Source organism: Salmo trutta, unplaced genomic scaffold (assembly GCF_901001165.1).
Source record: "Salmo trutta unplaced genomic scaffold, fSalTru1.1, whole genome shotgun sequence".
NCBI classification, from domain to species: domain Eukaryota; kingdom Metazoa; phylum Chordata; class Actinopteri; order Salmoniformes; family Salmonidae; genus Salmo; species Salmo trutta.
Genome location: NW_021822718.1, coordinates 1 through 23,077, shown reverse-complemented (window position 1 = coordinate 23,077; position 23,077 = coordinate 1). Strand labels below are relative to the sequence as shown.

The following is a 23,077-nucleotide window of genomic DNA, read 5'->3' as shown; positions in this document are numbered from 1 at the left end:
CCCCCCCAACCCAAACTCAGCCCCCCCCCAACCCAAACTCAGTCCCCCCCAACCCAAACTCAGTCCCCCCCCCCAACCCAAACTCAGTCCCCCCAACCCAAACTCACCCCCCAACCCAAACTCAGTCCCCCCCCAACCCAACTCAGTCCCCCCCCCAACCCAAACTCAGTCCCCCCCCAACCCAACTCAGCCCCCCCCCAACCCAAACTCAGTCCCCCCCAACCCAAACTCAGTCCCCCCCAACCCAAACTCGCCCCCCAACCCAAACTCGCCCCCCCCCCCCAACGATTTCTAGTTTTTATGCGTGGTATGATTTCTAGTTAGCCTATTGCAGATCTGGACAACAAACAAAAACAAAATAAATCCACCTACCTCTATGAATGGTGGATAGAGGGCAGGATAGACAGACTCGCCCCCCCAACCCAAACCCCCCCCCCCCCCCCCCAACCCAAGGATAGACAGACTGGTGGTCTGTATTGACCTGTTGTAGAGGAAAAGTCAGCCGGGGGGACAAGAAGCGTAGTGGATAAGGGAAGTACCAAAAAACACCTTGATATAGGAGAGATGCATGTGAGCAGATGAGGACATGTGGCAATATGTCTTCATCTGCTTGCATGCATCTCTCCCATATCAAGGTGTTTTTTTGTTACTTCCCTTATCCACTACGCTTTTTGGAAGAATATATAGTAAAACCAGCCAAAATAGTGAATGTAAACCAGGGGGAAAAAACACACTACCCTCCCCCCCAAAAAAAAATATATATTTTTTTTTACGAACCTCCCCTATTTTATAGTAGTGCGAGCTACAATGCAATACCCTTTAGGCTAGCTAGCTGTTGTGCAATTATTATAGTGTGTCTATTATTTTTTTTATAGTTTAGTCTCTGGTTTAGTCAAAATGTTTTGGCCATACTTGTGCGTATGCGGAACCTTTGATGAGATGAGACGTGTTTTCAGTCCGGACCAATATTCACAGCGCCACTGTAAACATGGCGGACATTCCGAGTGATGCGCCACAGCGTGAGTTTGGTTTTTAAAGTTCATTATAACAACACGCCAACCTCCAGACACCACGTTTATTATATGTTTTTTTTTTAGTTTCTTATAATGTTACTGTTAGATGTTTGTAAATGTCAAGTTTGTTGTCGCCGTTTAAAGAAGAATAGTTTGTCTGAAAGTTAGCTGTTAGCCGGTTAGCATAGCTGCCTGTCATAAGTTCACCGCACTTCTTCGATACAAAGGGATTTTCCAAACCAGAGGGATTTTACATTTACATTTTAGTCATTTTTGCAGACGCTCTTATCCAGAGCGACTTACAGTAGTGAATACATACATTTCATACATTTTCATTTCATGCATTTTCATAACCAAAGAGATTTTCCTAACCAACCAAAGGGATTTTCCTAACCTGCTACAAAAAAGTAATTTTGGTGTCAGAAGTGCGGTGAAAATGGTTTCCCGTAAGACAACAGATGGCGCAGTTAGCCAGCCCAGCCCAGTTAGCCAGCCCAGCCCAGTTCACAAACCAGCCCAGTTAGCCAGCCCAGTTAGCCAGCCCAGCGCAGTTAGCCAGCCCAGCGCAGTTAGCCAGCCCAGCCCAGTTCACAAACCAGCCCAGTTAGCCAGCCCAGTTAGCCAGCCCAGTTAGCCAGCCCAGCCCAGTTCACAAACCAGTTTGATAGATCAATTTATCAGTCTTTTTGTAATGGCAGTGTCAACGCTATGTGTCATTTTCATAATGGCATGAGGACGAAAAAACGTCAGTTTGCACATTTTAAAAAAAGTAAATCGTTCAAATCTTCTCAGTTTAATAGATAAAATAATGGGACAATTCGGATTATTGCAACGCAATTTCCCAAGCCTGTCAGACCATAGTGGACGTGGTCGTGTTTTACATTTACATTTTAGTCATTTAGCAGATGCTCTTATCCAGAGCGACTTACAGTAGTGAATACATACGTTTCATTTCATGCATTTTTTTGTTTTTTTCTGTGCTGGCCCCCCGTGGGAGTTGAACCCACAACCCTGGCGTTGCAAACACCATGCTCTACCAACTGAGCTACAGGGAAGGTCTTTCTAGGATGAGCTGTATCACATGACCTGTCAGAAACATAGCAGACAGGGTCTGTCTAATAAACTATAATATCTTTGTTTAATGGATCTCTGTTTTAACTGTTTTAACTCATCCAGTCACATGCAGATTAGTGGACAAAGAATCAAGTATTTTCTACATATTCAATCTGGACACTTTTTGTTTTATTTACATTGATATTATCTGATATTATCTGATTGGTTGGTCAAGTGGTTGTTGTTTTGATGTATTATCTGATTGGTTGGTCAAGTGGTTGTTGTTTTGATGTATTGACTGATTGGTTGGCCACGTGGTTGTTGTTTTGATGTATTATCTGATTGGTTGGCTACGTGGTTGTTGTTTTGATGTATTGACTGATTGGTTGGCTAAATGGTTGTTGTTTTAATGTATTATCTGATTGTTTGTACTGGTTGTTGTTTTGATGTATTATCTGATTGGTTGTATTGGTTGTCAGACTGCCCCGGGACGGCCAGTGAGCAGGCAGGGAAGACGTCAGCATGTCAGGGTTGTCCCAACCAGAACCTCTGCTCCTCTGGAGCCACTAAAGCACCGGACCCAGGTAACACTCAGTCAGTCTGTCTCACTGTGTCTGTTCTGTAGAGCCTGACCTTGATCTGGTGAATAACACCACTACTGATTAATTCTGCTGTAATTCCTTGTTTTCAATGTGTGTTTAATGTCTGTCTCTCTATCTCTCTCCCCCTCTCTCTGTCTCTCTCTCTCTCCCCCTCTCTCTGTCTGTCTCTCTCTCCCCCTCTCTCTGTCTGTCTCTCTCTCCCCCTCTCTCTGTCTGTCTCTCTCTCCCCCTCTCTCTGTCTGTCTCTCTCTCCCCCTCTCTCTGTCTGTCTCTCTCTCCCCCTCTCTCTCTCTGTCTGTCTGTCTCTCTCTCCCCCTCTCTCTCTCTGTCTGTCTCTCTCTCCCCCTCTCTCTGTCTGTCTCTCTCTCCCCCTCTCTCCTTCTGTCTCTCTCTCCCCCTCTCTCTGTCTGTCTCTCTCTCCCCCCTGTCTCTGTCTCTCTCTCCCCCTCTGTCTATCTCTCTCTCCCCCTCTGTCTATCTCTCCCTCCCTCCCTCCCTCCCTCCCTGCAGCCATAGAGGAGATAGCAGAGAAGATGTTAACAGTGAAACATAAGATCTTGGTCCTGTCAGGGAAAGGAGGAGTAGGGAAGAGTACCTTCAGCGCACATCTGGCCCACGCACTGGCTAGTGACGCCACTAAAGAGGTAACACTTCAACCTCTCTCTCCCTCTCTCTGTTCTCTACTCGTTCGCTCTCTCTCTGCCTTTCCCCTCTCTCCCCCTCTCTTTGCCTTTTCTCTCTCTCTGTCTCTACCTGGTGAAGGCTGAGGGTGTGTAGTGGAGGAGGGTTAATTGATGCCCCTTAGCTTCTATCTAGTTTTGTTACTTCCTCAGCGAGAGGGAGAGCAACGCCAGAGGTTTGCACTGCTGGCGTGGGGAGTGATTTAACCGTAACACAGCTTTATGGACGTCCTCTGTGTTTCCAGGGGACCGTTAACCCCCCCCCCCCCCAAGGTCGATGTCCTCTGGCATGGGGAAACCTATGTTTACTAAAGCAAGTAAACAAAACAATAAATAAACAACCAAGTGAATGAAAGAAAACAAAGACGACAATAAACATTAACAGTAAACATTAGAGAGAATAACAACGTTTAAAATGTATTGTTAGTGGTTAAGAAACAAAGTAAAACATAAAATGTATTGTTAGTGGTCAACAAATGTAGTAAAACATTTAAAATGTATTGTTAGTGGTTAAGAAACAAAGTAAAACATAAAATATATTGTTAGGGGTTAAGAAACGTTGTAAACCATTTAAAATGTATTGTTAGCGTTTTAAGAAATGTAGTAGGACATTTTAATGTTTTATATAAGCTATTTCCATTGTTCTCTCTGTCTCCTGAGTCGTCCTGACCAGTGGCGGTGATCAGTTTGTTGTCAGTACTATGAAAAACACCATCCTGCTACCAGTCTGTTCAGCTAACATACCACTCACTCACTCTGTGTCATCGTCAAAACAAAACCTTGTTCGGTTTGAACGTGATCAGTGTTTTTGTCTCCCTCTGCTGGTCGCAGGTTGAAAGTTCACTGCTGTAGTTCGACTCAGTGCTGCCTCTCTGTGGCCAGACGAGGGTATGACGGCTTGATAAGGTGTTTAGCACACTGGCTAAGTGATACCGGCTAACTCTGGTGTGTGTGTGTGTGTGTTTTTTCTCCAGGTTGCCCTTCTAGATGTTGACATCTGTGGTCCATCTATCCCCAGGATCATGGGTGTGGAGGGAGAACAGGTAGGTTATGTACCTCCTGTAGTCTCTGTCTCTCCTAGTGTTATGGTCATGTGATTTGATATGTTTCCATATCCGCGTTTGTTTGATACCTTTTTCAATATGATGTACACTACCGTTCAAAATTTGGGGTCACTTAGAAATCTCCTTGTTTTGGAAAGAAAACCCCCCTTTTTTTAAATATTTTTTTTTCCATTTTAAAATAACATCAAATTGATCAGAAATACAGTGTAGGTATTTGTTAATGTTGTAAATTACTATTGTAGCTGGAACTGGCTGATTTTATTTTTAATGGGATATCTACATTAGGCGAACAGAGGTCCATTACCAGCAACCATCACTCCTGTGTTCCAATGGCACGTTGTGTTAGCTAATCCAAGTTTATCATTTTAAAAAGGCTAAGTGATCATTAGAAAACCTTTTTGCAATTATGTTAGCACAGCTGAAAACTCTGGTTCTGATTAAAGAAGCAATAAAACTGGCCTTCTTTAGACTAGTTGAGTATCTGGAGCATCAGCATTTGTGGGTTCGATTACAGGCTCAAAATGGCCAGAAACAAAGAACTTTCTTCTGAAACTCGTCAGTCTTTTCTTGTTCTGAGAAATGAAGGCTATTCCATGCGAGAAATTTCCAAGAAACTGAAGATCTCGTACAACGCTGTGTACTACTCCCTTCACAGAACGGCACAAACTGGCTCTAACCAGAATAGAAAGAGGAGTGGGAGGCCCCCGGTGCACAACTGAGCAAGAGGACAAGTACATTAGAGTGTCTAGTTTGAGAAACAGACGCCTCACAAGTCCTCAACTGGCAGCTTCATTAAATAGTCCCCGCAAAAAACACCAGTCTCAACGTCTCAACAGGGAAGAGGCGACTCCGGGGATGCAAAAGCCGTATCTCAGACTGGCCAATAAAAAGAAAAGATTAAGACGGGCAAAAGAACTCTCAGCCACTTCCAACACTCATTTGCATACAGGAAGGGGAAGCAGGGAAATCTGATCACAGTACAGACCCAGTTGCCCAGCTAGAAACACATTTAATTACCATTTGTAGACGCAACAAATCTCCATCAGATAGTGATCGGATCACGATAACCACATGTTAAGGCGAAGGTGTAACCGTGGCGAGAGATGGAGACCAGCGGTGGAAGAAATACCCAAATATAGATGAGTAAAAGTAAAGATACCTGAATAGAAAATACCTCAGTAAAAGTCACCCAGTAAAATACTACTTGAGTTAAAGTATTTGTTTTTAAATATACTAAAGTATCAAAAGTAAAAGTATAAATCATTTCAAATGTATTTTATTAAACAAACCAGACGGCACAATTTTTTGTTTATTTTTTTTAAATTGACGGATAGCGAGGGGCACATTCCAACACTCAGACATAATTTACAAACAAAACATGTGTCTTTAGTGAGTCCGCCAGATCAGAGGCAGTAGTGATGACCAGGGATGTTCTCTGTTTAGTGAGTCCTCCAGATCAGAGGCAGTAGGGAGGACCAGGGATGTTCTCTGTTTAGTGAGTCCTCCAGATCAGAGGCAGTAGGGATGACCAGGGATGTTCTCTGTTTAGTGAGTCTTCCAGATCAGAGGCAGTAGGGAGGACCAGGGATGTTCTCTGTTTAGTGAGTCCTCCAGATCAGAGGCAGTAGGGATGCCCAGGGATGTTCTCTGTTTAGTGAGTCCTACAGATCAGAGGCAGTAGAGATGACCAGGGATGTTCTCTGTTTAGTGAGTCCTCCAGATCAGAGGCAGTAGGGATGACCAGGGATGTTCTCTGTTTAGTGAGTCCTCCAGATCAGAGGCAGTAGGGAGGACCAGGGATGTTCTCTGTTTAGTGAGTCCTCCAGATCAGAGGCAGTAGGGAGGACCAGGGATGTTCTCTGTTTAGTGAGTCCTCCAGATCAGAGGCAGTAGGTATGACCAGGGATGTTCTCTGTTTAGTGAGTCCTCCAGATCAGAGGCAGTAGGGACGACCAGGGATGTTCTCTGTTTAGTGAGTCCTCCAGATCAGAGGCAGTAGGGACGACCAGGGATGTTCTCTGTTTAGTGAGTCCTCCAGATCAGAGGCAGTAGGGACGACCAGGGATGTTCTCTGTTTAGTGAGTCCTCCAGATCAGAGGCAGTAGGGAGGACCAGGGATGTTCTCTGTTTAGTGAGTCCTCCAGATCAGAGGCAGTAGGGATGACCAGGGATGTTCTCTGTTTAGTGAGTCCTCCAGATCAGAGGCAGTAGGGATGACCAGGGATGTTCTCTGTTTAGTGAGTCCTCCAGATCAGAGGCAGTAGGGATGACCAGGGATGTTCTCTGTTTAGTGAGTCCTCCAGATCAGAGGCAGTAGGGAGGACCAGGGATGTTCTCTGTTTAGTGAGTCCTCCAGATCAGAGGCAGTAGGGATGCCCAGGGATGTTCTCTGTTTAGTGAGTCCTACAGATCAGAGGCAGTAGAGATGACCAGGGATGTTCTCTGTTTAGTGAGTCCTCCAGATCAGAGGCAGTAGGGATGACCAGGGATGTTCTCTGTTTAGTGAGTCCTCCAGATCAGAGGCAGTAGGGAGGACCAGGGATGTTCTCTGTTTAGTGAGTCCTCCAGATCAGAGGCAGTAGGGAGGACCAGGGATGTTCTCTGTTTAGTGAGTCCTCCAGATCAGAGGCAGTAGTGAGGACCAGGGATGTTCTCTGTTTAGTGAGTCCTCCAGATCAGAGGCAGTAGGGACGACCAGGGATGTTCTCTGTTTAGTGAGTCCTCCAGATCAGAGGCAGTAGGGACGACCAGGGATGTTCTCTGTTTAGTGAGTCCTCCAGATCAGAGGCAGTAGGGAGGACCAGGGATGTTCTCTGTTTAGTGAGTCCTCCAGATCAGAGGCAGTAGGGACGACCAGGGATGTTCTCTGTTTAGTGAGTCCTCCAGATCAGAGGCAGTAGGGACGACCAGGGATGTTCTCTGTTTAGTGAGTCCTCCAGATCAGAGGCAGTAGGGACGACCAGGGATGTTCTCTGTTTAGTGAGTCCTCCAGATCAGAGGCAGTAGGGAGGACCAGGGATGTTCTCTGTTTAGTGAGTCCTCCAGATCAGAGGCAGTAGGGAGGACCAGGGATGTTCTCTGTTTAGTGAGTCCTCCAGATCAGAGGCAGTAGGGACGACCAGGGATGTTCTCTGTTTAGTGAGTCCTCCAGATCAGAGGCAGTAGGGAGGACCAGGGATGTTCTCTGTTTAGTGAGTCCTCCAGATCAGAGGCAGTAGGGAGGACCAGGGATGTTCTCTGTTTAGTGAGTCCTCCAGATCAGAGGCAGTAGGGATGACCTCTGTTTAGTGAGTCCTCCAGATCAGAGGCAGTAAGGATGACCAGGGATGTTCTCTGTTTAGTGAGTCCTCCAGATCAGAGGCAGTAGGGATGTTCTCTGTTTAGTGAGTCCTCCAGATCAGAGGCAGTAGGGATGACCAGGGATGTTCTCTGTTTAGTGAGTCCTCCAGATCAGAGGCAGTAGGGATGACCAGGGATGTTCTCTGTTTAGTGAGTCCTCCAGATCAGAGGCAGTAGGGATGACCAGGGATGTTCTCTGTTTAGTGAGTCCACCAGATCAGAGGCAGTAGGGATGACCAGGGATGTTCTCTGTTTAGTGAGTCCACCAGATCAGAGGCAGTAGGGATGACCAGGGATGTTCTCTGTTTAGTGAGTCCTCCAGATCAGAGGCAGTAGGGACGACCAGGGATGTTCTCTGTTTAGTGAGTCCTCCAGATCAGAGGCAGTAGGGACGACCAGGGATGTTCTCTGTTTAGTGAGTCCTCCAGATCAGAGGCAGTAGGGACGACCAGGGATGTTCTCTGTTTAGTGAGTCCTCCAGATCAGAGGCGGTAGGGATGACCAGGGATGTTCTCTGTTTAGTGAGTCCTCCAGATCAGAGGCAGTAGGGATGACCAGGGATGTTCTCTGTTTAGTGAGTCCTCCAGATCAGAGGCAGTAGGGAGGACCAGGGATGTTCTCTGTTTAGTGAGTCCTCCAGATCAGAGGCAGTAGGGATGACCAGGGATGTTCTCTGTTTAGTGAGTCCTCCAGATCAGAGGCAGTAGGGATGACCAGGGATGTTCTCTGTTTAGTGAGTCCTCCAGATCAGAGGCAGTAGGGATGACCAGGGATGTTCTCTGTTTAGTGAGTCCTCCAGATCAGAGGCAGTAGGGATGCCCAGGGATGTTCTCTGTTTAGTGAGTCCTCCAGATCAGAGGCAGTAGGGACGACCAGGGATGTTCTCTGTTTAGTGAGTCCTCCAGATGAGAGGCAGTAGGGATGACCAGGGATGTTCTGTTTAGTGAGTCCTCCAGATCAGAGGCAGTAGGGATGACCAGGGATGTTCTCTGTTTAACAAGTAACGAGGACTTTTGGGTGTCAGGGAAAATCTATGGAGTAAAAAGTACATAATTGTCTTTAGGAATGTAGTGAAGTAAAAGTATTAATATACCACATTACCTTTTACTAGTAAATGTTTTTCACTGGTTTTATTTTCAAAAGTTGGTCTAATTTATACCAAACTATAATATAAACTCAACATTGTAAAGTGTTGGTCCCGTGTTTCATGAGCTGAAATAAAAGATCCCTGAAATATCGGTTGGACGCACTGCCAAATTCTCTAAAACGACGTTGGAGGCGGCTTATGGTAGAGAAATGAACATTTTTAAAATGCTCTGGTGAACATTCCTGTAGTCAGCATGCCGATTTGTAATGATCACGCTGTTTTAATCACCTTTTCTTGGTGGATGGATTATCTTGGTAAAGGAGAAATGCTCACTAACAAGGAATGTAAAGACATTTTGTTGCTCAACATTTGACAGAAATCAGCTTGTTGTGTGAATGGAACATTTCTGGGATCTTTTATTTCAGCTCATGAAACATGGGACCAACACTTTACAATGTTGTGTGTTTTATATTGTTGTTCAGTGTATAAAGTTGGCTCATGACACCGCTCTCTCTTTCTCTGTCTGTCTGTCTGTCTGTCTGTCTGTCTGTCTGTCTCCGTCTGTCTCCGTCTGTCTGTCTGTCTCCGTCTGTCTCTCTCTCTCTCCGTCTGTCTCTCTAACTCTCCGTCTGTCTCTCTCTCTCTCCGTCTGTCTCTCTCTCTCTCCGTCTGTCTCTCTCTCTCTCCGTCTGTCTCTCGCTCTGTCTGTCTCTGTCTCTCGCTCTGTCTGTCTCTGTCTCTCGCTCTGTCTGTCTCTGTCTCTCGCTCTGTCTCTCTGTGTCTCTCTGTCTCTCTGTGTCTCTCTGTGTCTCTGTCTCTCTGTGTCTCTCTGTGTCTCTCTGTGTCTCTGTGTCTCTCTCTGTCTCTCTCTGTCTCTCTCTGTCTCTCTCTCTCTCTCTCTGTCTCTCTGTGTCTCTCTCTCTCTCTCTCTCTCTCTCTCTCTCTCTCTCTCTGTGTCTGTCTCTCTCTCTCTCTCTCTCTCTCTCTCTCTCTCTCTCTCTCTGTGTCTGTCTCTCTCTCTCTCTCTCTCTCTCTCTCTCTCTCTCTCTGTGTCTGTCTCTCTCTCTCTGTGTCTGTCTCTCTCTCTCTGTGTCTGTCTCTCTCTCTCTGTGTCTGTCTCTCTCTCTCTGTGTCTGTCTCTCTCTCTGTGTCTCTCTCTGTCTCTCTCTCTCTGTCTGTCTCTCTCTCTCTGTCTCTGTCTCTCTGTCTCTCTGTCTCTGTCTCTCTGTCTCTCTGTCTCTCTGTCTCTCTGTCTCTCTGTCTCTCTGTCTCTCTGTCTCTGTCTGTCTGTCTGTCTGTCTGTCTGTCTGTCTGTCTGTCTGTCTGTCTGTCTGTCTGTCTGTCTGTCTGTCTGTCTGTCTGTCTCTGTCTCTGTCTCTGTCTCTGTCTCTCTCTCTGTCTCTCTCTCTTTCTCTCTCTCTGTCTGCCTGTGTCTCTCTGTCTGCCTGTGTCTCTCTGTCTGCCTGTGTCTCTCTGTCTGCCTGTGTCTCTCTGTCTGCCTGTGTCTCTCTGTCTGCCTGTGTCTCTCTGTCTGTAGGTCCATCAGAGTGGTTCTGGCTGGTCCCCTGTGGTGAGTCTGTCTTCAATAGAATACTGTGTGTTTATAGTTTGACTGTTAAACCAGGGTCTCCCTTGTAAAAGAGGAACTTCCTGGACACATGGAAGGAGCATGTTTAAACCAGATTCATGTAGGGTGTCCAGAGAGGAGGAAAACACACTGTGGGGATGACATCACTTCCTGATGTTATAAGGAAGTGAAGTTTACCAAGACGAAGACGATTATTCTGAATGGTTCAATGTTTTTCTTTCCTTTAAATATATATATGTTTATTAGTTATGTTCTGTGTTCCAGTATGTAGAGGATATCCTGTGTGTGTGTTCCAGTATAGAGAGGATATCCTGTCTGTGTGTTCCAGTATGTAGAGGATATCCTGTGTGTGCGTTCCAGTATGTAGAGGATATCCTGTCTGTGTGTTCCAGTATGTAGAGGATATCCTGTGTGTGTGTTCCAGTATGTAGTGGATATCCTGTGTGTGTGTTCCAGTATGTAGAGGATATCCTGTGTGTGTGTTCCAGTATGTAGAGGATATCCTGTGTGTGTGTGTTCCAGTATGTAGAGGATATCCTGTGTGTGCGTTCCAGTATGTAGAGGATATCCTGTGTGTGTGTTCCAGTATGTAGAGGATATCCTGTGTGTGTGTTCCAGTATGTAGAGGATATCCTGTGTGTGTTCCAGTATGTAGAGGATATCCTGTGTGTGTGTTCCAGTATGTAGAGGATATCCTGTGTGTGTGTTCCAGTATGTAGAGGATATCCTGTGTGTGTGTTCCAGTATGTAGAGGATATCCTGTGTGTGTGTTCCAGTATGTAGAGGATATCCTGTGTGTGTGTTCCAGTATGTAGAGGATATCCTGTGTGTGTGTTCCAGTATGTAGAGGATATCCTGTGTGTGTGTTCCAGTATGTAGAGGATATCCTGTGTGTGTGTTCCAGTATGTAGAGGATATCCTGTGTGTGTGTTCCAGTATGTAGAGGATATCCTGTGTGTGTGTTCCAGTATGTAGAGGATATCCTGTGTGTGTGTGTTCCAGTATGTAGAGGATATCCTGTGTGTGTGTTCCAGTATGTAGAGGATATCCTGTGTGTGTGTTCCAGTATGTAGAGGATATCCTGTGTGTTCCAGTATGTAGAGGGATCTCCTGTGTGTGTTCCAGTATGTAGAGGATATCCTGTGTGTGTGTTCCAGTATGTAGAGGATATCCTGTGTGTGTGTTCCAGTATGTAGAGGATATCCTGTGTGTGTGTTCCAGTATGTAGAGGATATCCTGTGTGTGTGTTCCAGTATGTAGAGGATATCCTGTGTGTGGTGTTCCAGTATGTAGAGGATATCCTGTGTGTGTGTTCCAGTATGTAGAGGATATCCTGTGTGTGTGTTCCAGTATGTAGAGGATATCCTGTGTGTGTGTTCCAGTATGTAGAGGATATCCTGTGTGTGTGTTCCAGTATGTAGAGGATATCCTGTGTGTGTGTTCCAGTATGTAGAGGATATCCTGTGTGTGTGTTCCAGTATGTAGAGGATATCCTGTGTGTGTGTTCCAGTATGTAGAGGATATCCTGTGTGTGTGTTCCAGTATGTAGAGGATATCCTGTGTGTGTGTTCCAGTATGTAGAGGATATCCTGTGTGTGTGTTCCAGTATGTAGAGGATATCCTGTGTGTGTGTTCCAGTATGTAGAGGATATCCTGTGTGTGTGTTCCAGTATGTGAGGATATCCTGTGTGTGTGTTCCAGTATGTAGAGGATATCCTGTGTGTGCGTTCCAGTATGTAGAGGATATCCTGTGTGTGTTCCAGTATGTAGAGGATATCCTGTGTGTGCGTTCCAGTATGTAGAGGAGGATATCCTGTCGTGTGGTTCCAGTATGTAGAGGATATCCTGTGTGTGGTTCCAGTATTGTAGAGATATCCTGTGTGTGATTTTCCAGTATGTAGAGGATATCCTTGTGTAGTGTTGTTCCAGTATGTAGAGGATTATCCTGTGTGTGGTGTTCCCGTATGTAGAGGATTATTCCTGGTGTGTCGTTCCAGTATGTAAGAGGTATTATTTCTGTGTCTTGCGTGTCCAGTATGTAGAGGATATCCTGTGTGTGCGTTCCAGTATGTAGAGGATATCCTGTGTGTGCGTTCCAGTGTGTAGAGGATATCCTGTGTGTGCGTTCCAGTGTGTAGAGGATATCCTGTGTGTGCGTTCCAGTGTGTAGAGGATATCCTGTGTGTGCGTTCCAGTGTGTAGAGGATATCCTGTGTGTGCGTTCCAGTGTGTAGAGGATATCCTGTGTGTGTGTGTGTGTGTGTGTGTTCCAGTACGTAGAGGATATCCTGTGTGTGTGTGTGTGTTCCAATATGTAGAGGATAACCTGTGTGTGTGTGTGTGTGTGTGTTCCAATATGTAGAGGATAACCTGTGTGTGTGTGTTCCAGTACGTAGAGGATAACCTGTGTGTGTGTGTGTGTGTGTGTGTGTTCCAGTACGTAGAGGATAACCTTGCAGTCATGTCTATTGGCTTCCTGCTCAGCAGTCCTGATGACGCTGTTATCTGGAGAGGACCCAAGAAGAACGGTAAACAGTGGGTGTGTGTGTGTGTGTGTGTGTGTGTGTGTGTGTGTGTGTCTGGAGAGGACCCAAGAAGAACGGTAAACAGTGTGTGTGTGTGTGTGTGTGTGTGTGTGTGTGTGTGTGTGTCTGGAGAGGACCCAAGAAGAATGGTAAACAGTGGGTGTGTGTGTGTTTAGCCGCTGTCTGACCTCAAGGGCACTTCCTGGATAAATAAAGATTAAATTAAAGGCTATATTTATAAAATATAAATCAAGTGTGAATGATGTAGACTTTCATTGGTTATTGTCTGTGAGGCTGCGCTCTGATTGGCTGTCCTTCCCTGTCAGGGATGATCAAACAGTTCCTGCGTGATGTTGATTGGGGGGAACTGGATTACCTCATCGTGGACACGCCCCCCGGCACCTCTGACGAACACCTGTCTATCGTCCAGTACCTTAGCTCCGCCCGCATCGACGGAGCCGTCATCATCACCACCCCGCAGGTAACTACGGCAACTACGGCTCACTATAGCAACTAGGTAACTACGGCAACTACGGCTCACTATAGCAACTAGGTAACTACGGCAACTACGGCTCACTATAGCAACTTGGTAACTACGGCAACTACGGCTCACTATAACTACGGCAACTACGGCTCACTATAGCAACAAGTTAACTACGGCAACTACGGCTCACTATAGCAACTAGGTAACTACGGCAACTACGGCTCACTATAGCAACAAGTTAACTACGGCAACTACGGCTCACTATAGCAACTAGGTAACTACGGCAACTACGGCTCACTATAGATTAGGTTGTTATGACTGGGTAGTCTAAACCAGGACTTTATCCTGTCTGATTAGATTAGGTTGTTATGACTGGGTAGTCTAAACCAGGACTTTATCCTGTCTGATTAGATTAGGTTGTTATGACTGGGTAGTCTAAACAGGATTCCACTGGCTGTTACGTAGGTGGGACGATTTCGTCCCGCCGACCCTAGAGAGGTTAATCAACAAATGCCGTTTTAACCTCAATGGGCCAGTGGGACGTTTGCGTTATTCAAATACCTTAGAAATGCTATTACTTCAATTTCTCAAACATATGACTATTTTACACCATTTTAAAGACAAGACTCTCGTTAATCTAACCACACTGTCCGATTTCAAAAAGGCTTTACAACGAAAGCAAAACATTAGATTATGTCAGCAGAGTACCCAGCCAGAAATAATCAGACACCCATTTTCCAAGCTAGCATATAATGTCACATAAACCCAAACCACAGCTAAATGCAGCACTAACCTTTTGATGATCTTCATCAGATGACACACCTAGGACATTATGTTATACAATACATGCATGTTTTGTTCAATCAAGTTCATATTTATATCAAAAACCAGCTTTTTACATTAGCATGTGACGTTCAGAACTAGCATTCCCACCGAACACTTCCGGTGAATTTACTAAATTACTCACGATAAACGTTCACAAAAAACATAACAATTATTTTAAGAATTATAGATACAGAACTCCTTTATGCAATCGCGGTGTCCGATTTTAAAATAGCTTTTCGGTGAAAGCACATTTTGCAATATTCTGAGTAGATAGCCCGGCCATCACAGGCTAGCTATTTTGACACCCACCAAGTTTGGTACTCACCAAACTCAGATTTACTATAAGAAAAATTGGATTACCTTTGCTGTTCTTCGTCAGAATGCACTCCCAGGACTTCTACTTCAATAACAAATATTGGTTTGGTTCCAAATAATCCATAGTTATATCCAAATAGCGGCGTTTTGTTCGTGCGTTCAAGACACTATCCGAAGGGTGACGCGCCCGGCGCGTTTCGTGACAAAAAATGTCAAAATATTCCATTACCGTACTTCGAAGCATGTCAAACGCTGTTTAAAATCTATTTTTATGCGATTTTTCTCGTAAAATAGCGATAATATTCTGACCGGGAGTCGTTGTTTTCGTTCAAAGACTGAAAATGTAAACATGGCGTCGTCTCGTGCACGCGCGCCCCAGTCTCATTGTTCTCAGATCGACCACTTACCAAATGCGCTACTGTTTTTCAGCCATGGCCTGCAGAGTCATCATTCAACGTTCTGGCGCCTTCTGAGAGCCTATGGGAGCGTTAGAAAATGTCACGTTATGCCAGAGATCCCCTGTTTTGGATAGAGATGATCAAGAAGGCCAAGAAATGGTCAGAGAGGGCGCTTCCTGTATGGAATCTTCTCAGGTTTTTGCCTGCCATATGAGTTCTGTTATACTCACAGACACCATTCAAACAGTTTTAGAAACTTTAGGGTGTTTTCTATCCAAATCAAACAATTATATGCATATTCTAGTTACTGGGCAGGAGTAGTAACCAGATTAAATCGGGTACGTTTTTTATCCGGCCGTGCAAATACTGCCCCCTATCCCCAACAGGTTAAGAAAATACCTTAAAAAAAGTAAGCGATAAGAATAACAAATAATTAAAGAGCAGCAGTAAATAACAAAAGCGGGGCTATATACAGGGTATTACGGTACAGAGTCAATGTGGAGGCTATATACAGGGTATTACGGTACTGAGTCAATGTGGAGGCTATATACAGGGTATTACGTACAGAGTCAATGTGGAGGCTATATACAGGGTATTACGGTACAGAGTCAATGTGGAGGCTATATACAGGGTATTACGGTACAGAGTCAATGTGGAGGCTATATACAGGGTATTACGGTACAGAGTCAATGTGGAGGCTATATACAGGGTATTACGGTACTGAGTCAATGTGGAGGCTATATACAGGGTATTACGGTACAGAGTCAATGTGGAGGCTATATACAGGGTGTTACGGTACAGAGTCAATGTGGAGGCTATATACAGGGTATTACGGTACAGAGTCAATGTGGAGGCTATACACAGGGTATTACGGTACAGAGTCAATGTGGAGGCTATATACAGGGGGGTACCGGTACAGAGTCAATGTGGAGGCTATATACAGGGTATTACGGTACAGAGTCAATGTGGAGGGCTATATACAGGGGGTACCGGTACAGAGTCAATGTGGAGGCTATATACAGGGTATTACGGTACAGAGTCAATGTGGAGGCTATATACAGGGGGTACCGGTACAGAGTCAATGTGGAGGCTATATACAGGGTATTACGGTACAGAGTCAATGTGGAGGCTATATACAGGGTATTACGGTACTGAGTCAATGTGGAGGCTATATACAGGGTATTACGGTACAGAGTCAATGTGGAGGCTATATACAGGGTGTTACGGTACAGAGTCAATGTGGAGGCTATATACAGGGTATTACGGTACAGAGTCAATGTGGAGGCTATACACAGGGTATTACGGTACAGAGTCAATGTGGAGGCTATACACAGGGTATTACGGTACAGAGTCAATGTGGAGGCTATATACAGGGGGTACCAGTACAGAGTCAATGTGGAGGCTATATACAGGGTATTACGGTACAGAGTCAATGTGGAGGCTATATACAGGGGGTACCGGTACAGAGTCAATGTGGAGGCTATATACAGGGTATTACGGTACAGAGTCAATGTGGAGGCTATATACAGGGGGTACCGGTACAGAGTCAATGTGGAGGCTATATACAGCGTATTACGGTACAGAGTCAATGTGGAGGCTATATACAGGGTATTACGGTACAGAGTCAATGTGGAGGCTATATACAGGGTATTACGGTACAGAGTCAATGTGGAGGCTATATACAGGGTATTACGGTACAGAGTCAATGTGGAGGCTATATACAGGGTATTACGGTACTGAGTCAATGTGGAGGCTATATACAGGGTATTACGGTACTGAGTCAATGTGGAGGCTATATACAGGGTATTACGGTACAGAGTCAATTTGGAGGCTATATACACAGGGTATTACGGTACAGAGTCAATGTGGAGGCTATATACAGGGTATTACGGTACAGAGTCAATGTGGAGGCTATATACAGGGTATTACGGTACAGAGTCAATGTGGAGGCTATATACACTGGGTATTACGGTACAGAGTCAATATGGAGGCTATATACAGGGGGTACCGGTACAGAGTCAATGTGCGGGGTACCGGTTAGTCGAGGTAATTGAGGTAATTATGTACATGTAGGTAGAGTTAAAGTCCATATGCATAGATTATGAACAGAGAGTAACAGCGTAGAAGGAGGGGGGGGCGCAAATAGTCTGGCTAGCGATTTGATTAGCTGTTCAGGAGTCTTATGGCTTGGGGGGGGGGTAGAAGCTGTTTAGAAGCCTCTTGGACCTAGACTTGGTGCTCAGGTACTGCTTGCTGTGTGGTAGCAGGGAGAACAGTCTATGACTGGGGTGGCTGGAGTCTTTGACAATTTTTAGGGCCTTCCTCTGACACCGCCTGGTATAGAGTTCCTGGATGGCAGGAAGCTTGGCCCCGATGATGTACTGGGCCGTACGCACTACCCTCTGTAGTGCCTTGCGGTCGGAGGCCGAGCAGTTGCCATACCAGGCGGTGATGCAACCCGTCATGATGCTCTCGATGGTGCAGCTGTAGAACCTTTTGAGGATCTGAGGACCCATGCCAAATCTTTTCAGGCTCCTGAGGGGGAATAGGTGTTGTCGTGCCCTCTTCACGACTGTCGTGTTGTGTTTGGACCATGTTAGTTTGTTGGTGATGTGGACGCCAAGGAACTTGAAGCTCTCAACCTGCTCCACTACAGCCCCGTCGATGAGAATAGGGGGCGTGCTCAGTCCTCCTTTTCCTGTAGTCCACAATCATCTCCTTTGTCTTGATCATGTTGAGGGAGAGGTTGTTGTCCTGGCACCACCCGGCCAGGTCTCTGACCTCCTCCCTATAGGCTGTCTCATCGTTGAGGGAGAGGTCGTTGTCCTGGCACCACACCGCCAGGTCTCTGACCTCCTCCCCTATAGGCTGTCTCATCGTTGTCGGTGATCAGGCCTACCACTGTTGTGTCGTCGGCAAACTTAATGATGGTGTTGGAGTCTTGCCTGGCCGTGGAGTCGTGAGTGAACAGGGAGTACAGGAGGGGACTGAGCACGCACCCCTGAGGGGCCCCCGTGTTGAGGATCAGCATAGCAGATGTGTTGTTACCTACCCTTACCACCTGGGGGCGGCCCATCAGGATGTGTTGTTACCTACCCTCACCACCTGGGGCGGCCCGTCAGGAAGTCCAGGATCCAGTTGCAGAGGGAGGTGTTTAGTCCCAGGATCCTTAGCTTAGTGATGAGCTTTGGATGGGGACTATGGTGTTGAACGCTGAGCTGTAGTCAATGAACAGCATTCTCACATAGGTGTTCCTTTAGTCCAGGTGGGAAAGGGCAGTGTGGAGTGGCAATAGAGAGACTGCATCATCTGTGGATCTGTTAGGGGGGCGGTATGCGAATTGGAGTGGGTCTAGGGTTTCTGGGATAATGGTGTTGATGTGAGCCATAACCAGCTTTTCAAAGCACTTCATGGCTACAGATGTGAGTGCTACGGGGCGGTAGTCATTTAGGCAGGTTACCTTGGTGTTCTTGGGTACAGGGACTATGGTGGTCTGCTTGAAACATGTTGGTATTACAGACTCGGACAGAGAGAGGTTGATAATGTCTGTGAAGACACTTTCCAGTTGGTCCACACATGCCCTGAGTACACATCCTGGTAATCCGTCTGGCCCTGCGGCCTTGTGAATGTTGACCTGTTTTATAGGTCAACACAGTCATCCGGAACAGCTGATGCTCTCATGCATGTTTCAGTGTTACTTGCCTCAAATCGAGCATAGAAGTTATTTAGCTCGTCTGGTAGGCTCGTGTCACTTGGCAGCTCTCGGCTGTGCTGCCGTTTGTAGTCTGTAATGGTTTGCAAGCCCTGCCACACCCGACGAGCGTCAGAGCAGGTGTCGTATGATTCGATCTTTGTCCTGTATTGTTGCTTTGCCTGTTTGATGGTTCGTCGGAGGGTATGGCAGGGTAGTCTAACCTGGACTTTAGCCTGTCTGGTTACATGGGTGGAGTTATGGCAGGGTAGTTTAACCAGGACTTTAGCCTGGGTTATGGTGCCTGATTACAACAAACCCTCCTCCCTCCCTCTCTCTCTCTTTCACCCCTCCATGTCTCTCACCCCTCCTCCCTCCATCTCTCTCACCCCTCCATCTCTCTCCCCCCTCCTCCCCCCTCCTCCCTCCCATGTCTCTCACCCCTCCTCCCCCCTCTTTGCCTCTCCAGGAGGTTTCTCTTCAGGATGTCAGGAAGGAGATCAGGTTCTGTCAGAAGGTCCAGCTGCCCATCATAGGAGTGGTGGAGAACATGAGTGGATTTGTCTGTCCCAAATGCAAGGTATTTATTTATTTACTTATACATATTGGAACACACACACACACACACACACACACACACACACACACACACACACACACACACAATGTGTAACTTTCTCTCATAAAGACAGACATCATTCATTGGCATGATGTGTAACTCTTTCTCTCCCTCGTATTTCTCCCCTCTCTCTCCCCTCCTCCTCCCCTCTCTCTCTTCCCCTCCTCCTCCCCTCTCTCTCCCGTCCTCCCCTCTCTCTCCCCTCCTCCCCTCTCTCTCCCCTCCTCCCCTCTCTCTCTCTCCCCTCCTCCCCCCTCTCTCTCTTCCCCTCCTCCTCCCCTCTCTCTCCCCTCCTCCCCTCTCTCTCCCCTCCTCCCCTCTCTCTCTCCCCTCCTCCCCCCTCTCTCTCTTCCCCTCCTCCTCCCCTCTCTCTCCCCTCCTCCTCTTCTCTCTCTCCCCTCCTCCCCTCTCTCTCCCCTCCTCCCCTCTCTCTCTCTCCTCCTCAAGAACACGTCCCAGATTTTTCCCCCCACCACGGGAGGAGCAGAGAGGATGTGTGAAGAGATGAACCTTACGCTGTTGGGACGAGTCCCACTGGACCCCAGGATAGGTACTGGACTACAGATAGCTGTTGGGACGAGTCCCACTGGACTACAGATAGCTGTGTTAGGACCAGTCCCACTGGACCCCAGGATAGGTACTGGACTACAGATAGCTGTGTTGGGACGAGTCCCACTGGACCCCAGGATAGGTACTGGACTACAGATAGCTGTGTTAGGACCAGTCCCACTGGACCCCAGGATAGGTACTGGACTACAGATAGCTGTGTTGGGACCAGTCCCACTGGACCCCAGGATAGGTACTGGACTACAGATAGCTGTGTTGGGACGAGTCCCACTGGACCCCAGGATAGGTACTGGACTACAGATAGCTGTGTTAGTACCAGTCCTACTGGACTACAGATAGCTGTGTTAGTACCAGTCCCACTGGACCCCAGGATAGGTACTGGACTACAGATAGCTGTGTTAGGACGAGTCCCACTGGACCCCAGGATAGGTACTGGACTACAGATAGCTGTGTTAGTACCAGTCCCACTGGACCCCAGGATAGGTACTGGACTACAGATAGCTGTGTTAGGACGAGTCCCACTGGACCCCAGGATAGGTACTGGACTACAGATAGCTGTGTTGGGACCAGTCCCACTGGACCCCAGGATAGGTACTGGACTACAGATAGCTGTGTTAGGACCAGTCCTACTGGACTACAGATAGCTGTGTTAGTACCAGTCCCACTGGACCCCAGGATAGGTACTGGACTACAGATAGCTGTGTTAGTACCAGTCCCACTGGACCCCAGGATAGGTACTGGACTACAGATAGCTGTGTTAGTACCAGTCCCACTGGACCCCAGGATAGGTACTGGACTACAGATAGCTGTGTTAGTACCAGTCCCACTGGACCCCAGGATAGGTACTGGACTACAGATAGCTGTGTTAGGACCAGTCCCACTGGACCCCAGGATAGATACTGGACTACAGATAGCTGTGTTAGTACCAGTCCCACTGGACCCCAGGATAGGTACTGGACTACAGATAGCTGTGTTAGTACCAGTCCCACTGGACCCCAGGATAGGTACTGGACTACAGATAGCTGTGTTAGTACCAGTCTTACTGGACCCCAGGATAGGTACTGGACTACAGATAGCTGTGTTAGGACCAGTCCCACTGGACCCCAGGATAGGTACTGGACTACAGATAGCTGTGTTAGTACCAGTCCTACTGGACCCCAGGATAGGTACTGGACTACAGATAGCTGTGTTAGGACCAGTCCCACTGGACCCCAGGATAGGTACTGGACTACAGATAGCTGTGTTAGTACCAGTCCTACTGGACTACAGATAGCTGTGTTAGGACCAGTCCTACTGGACTACAGATAGCTGTGTTAGGACCAGTCCTACTGGACTACAGATAGCTGTGTTAGGACCAGTCCTACTGGACTACAGATAGCTGTGTTAGGACCAGTCCTACTGGACCCCAGGATAGGTACTGGACTACAGATAGCTGTATTAGTACCAGTCCCACTGGACTACAGATAGCTGTGTTAGGACCAGTCCCACTGGACCCCAGGATAGGTACTGGACTACAGATAGCTGTGTTAGTACCAGTCCTACTGGACCCCAGGATAGGTACTGGACTACAGATAGCTGTGTTAGGACCAGTCCTACTGGACTACAGATAGCTGTGTTAGGACCAGTCCCACTGGACCCCAGGATAGGTACTGGACTACAGATAGCTGTGTTAGTACCAGTCCTACTGGACTACAGATAGCTGTGTTAGGACCAGTCCCACTGGACTACAGATAGCTGTGTTAGGACCAGTCCCACTGGACTACAGATAGCTGTGTTAGTACCAGTCCTACTGGACCCCAGGATAGGTACTGGACTACAGATAGCTGTGTTAGTACCAGTCCTACTGGACTACAGATAGCTGTGTTAGTACCAGTCTTACTGGACTACAGATAGCTGTGTTAGGACCAGTCCTACTGGACTACAGATAGCTGTGTTAGGACCAGTCCTACTGGACTACAGATAGATGTGTTAGTACCAGTCTTACTGGACCCCAGGATAGGTACTGGACTACAGATAGCTGTGTTAGGACCAGTCCTACTGGACTACAGATAGCTGTGTTAGTACCAGTCTTACTGGACCCCAGGATAGGTACTGGACTACAGATAGCTGTGTTAGGACCAGTCCTACTGGACCCCAGGATAGGTACTGGACTACAGATAGCTGTGTTAGTACCAGTCCTACTGGACTACAGATAGCTGTGTTAGGACCAGTCCTACTGGACCCCAGGATAGGTACTGGACTACAGATAGCTGTGTTAGGACCAGTCCTACTGGACCCCAGGATAGGTACTGGACTACAGATAGCTGTGTTAGGACCAGTCCTACTGGACTACAGATAGCTGTGGGTCTACAGTCTACAGATAGTCAGGTCTATAGATCCACAGCTATGCAGTAAGTCAGGTCTATAGATCCACAGCTATGCAGTAAGTCAGGTCTATAGATCAACACCACAGCTATGCAGTAAGTCAGGTCTATAGATCCACAGCTATGCAGTAAGTCAGGTCTATAGATCAACATCACAGCTATGCAGTAAGTCAGGTCTATAGATCAACACCACAGCTATGCAGTAAGTCAGGTCTATAGATCAACACCACAGCTATGCAGTAAGTCAGGTCTATAGATCCACAGCTATGCAGTAAGTCAGGTCTATAGATCAACACCACAGCTATGCAGTAAGTCAGGTCTATAGATCAACACCACAGCTATGCAGTAAGTCAGGTCTATAGATCAACACCACAGCTATGCAGTAAGTCAGGTCTATAGATCAACACCACAGCTATGCAGTAAGTCAGGTCTATAGATCAACACCACAGCTATGCAGTAAGTCAGGTCTATAGATCCACAGCTATGCAGTAAGTCAGGTCTATAGATCAACACCACAGCTATGCAGTAAGTCAGGTCTATAGATCAACACACAGCTATGCAGTAAGTCAGGTCTATAGATCACACCAGCTATGCAGTAAGTCAGGTCTATAGATCAAGCACCACAGCTATGCAGTAAGTCAGGTCTATAGATCAACACCACAGCTATGCAGTAAGTCAGGTCTATAGATCCACAGCTATGCAGTAAGTCAGGTCTATAGATCAACACCACAGCTATGCAGTAAGTCAGGTCTATAGATCCACAGCTATGCAGTAAGTCAGGTCTATAGATCAACACTGGACTCTCCTTTTGACCACTGTTTATCTCTCTCTCTCTCTCCTTCCGTTCTCTCCCTACCCCTCTCA

At 46.8% G+C, this 23,077-nt stretch overlaps 1 protein-coding gene across 10 annotated transcripts; it reads left to right on the top strand.

The window, feature by feature from the left end:
• Positions 1–913: 913 nt before the first annotated feature.
• nubp1 (nucleotide binding protein 1 (MinD homolog, E. coli)) lies at positions 914–22,757 on the top strand. Of its 10 annotated transcripts, none has more exons than XR_003874152.1 (12): positions 914–1,019; positions 2,546–2,650; positions 3,179–3,312; positions 4,323–4,391; positions 10,376–10,408; positions 12,864–12,954; positions 13,278–13,432; positions 19,134–19,244; positions 19,731–20,150; positions 20,186–20,455; positions 20,491–22,318; positions 22,388–22,757. XR_003874152.1 is itself a non-coding variant. In XM_029744975.1 (12 exons), exons 1-12 carry the CDS (start codon positions 989–991, stop codon positions 21,121–21,123), a joined length of 2,019 nt encoding a protein of 672 aa, XP_029600835.1. In that variant the 5' UTR covers positions 914–988; the 3' UTR covers positions 21,124–22,757. The 10 variants fall into 10 exon arrangements, 7 of the variants coding, with proteins under 7 accessions (XP_029600835.1, XP_029600839.1, XP_029600837.1 ...); XR_003874154.1 differs by having other exon boundaries at positions 20,491–22,461; positions 22,494–22,757; XR_003874153.1 differs by having other exon boundaries at positions 20,491–22,678; positions 22,711–22,741.
• Positions 22,758–23,077: the final 320 nt, after the last annotated feature.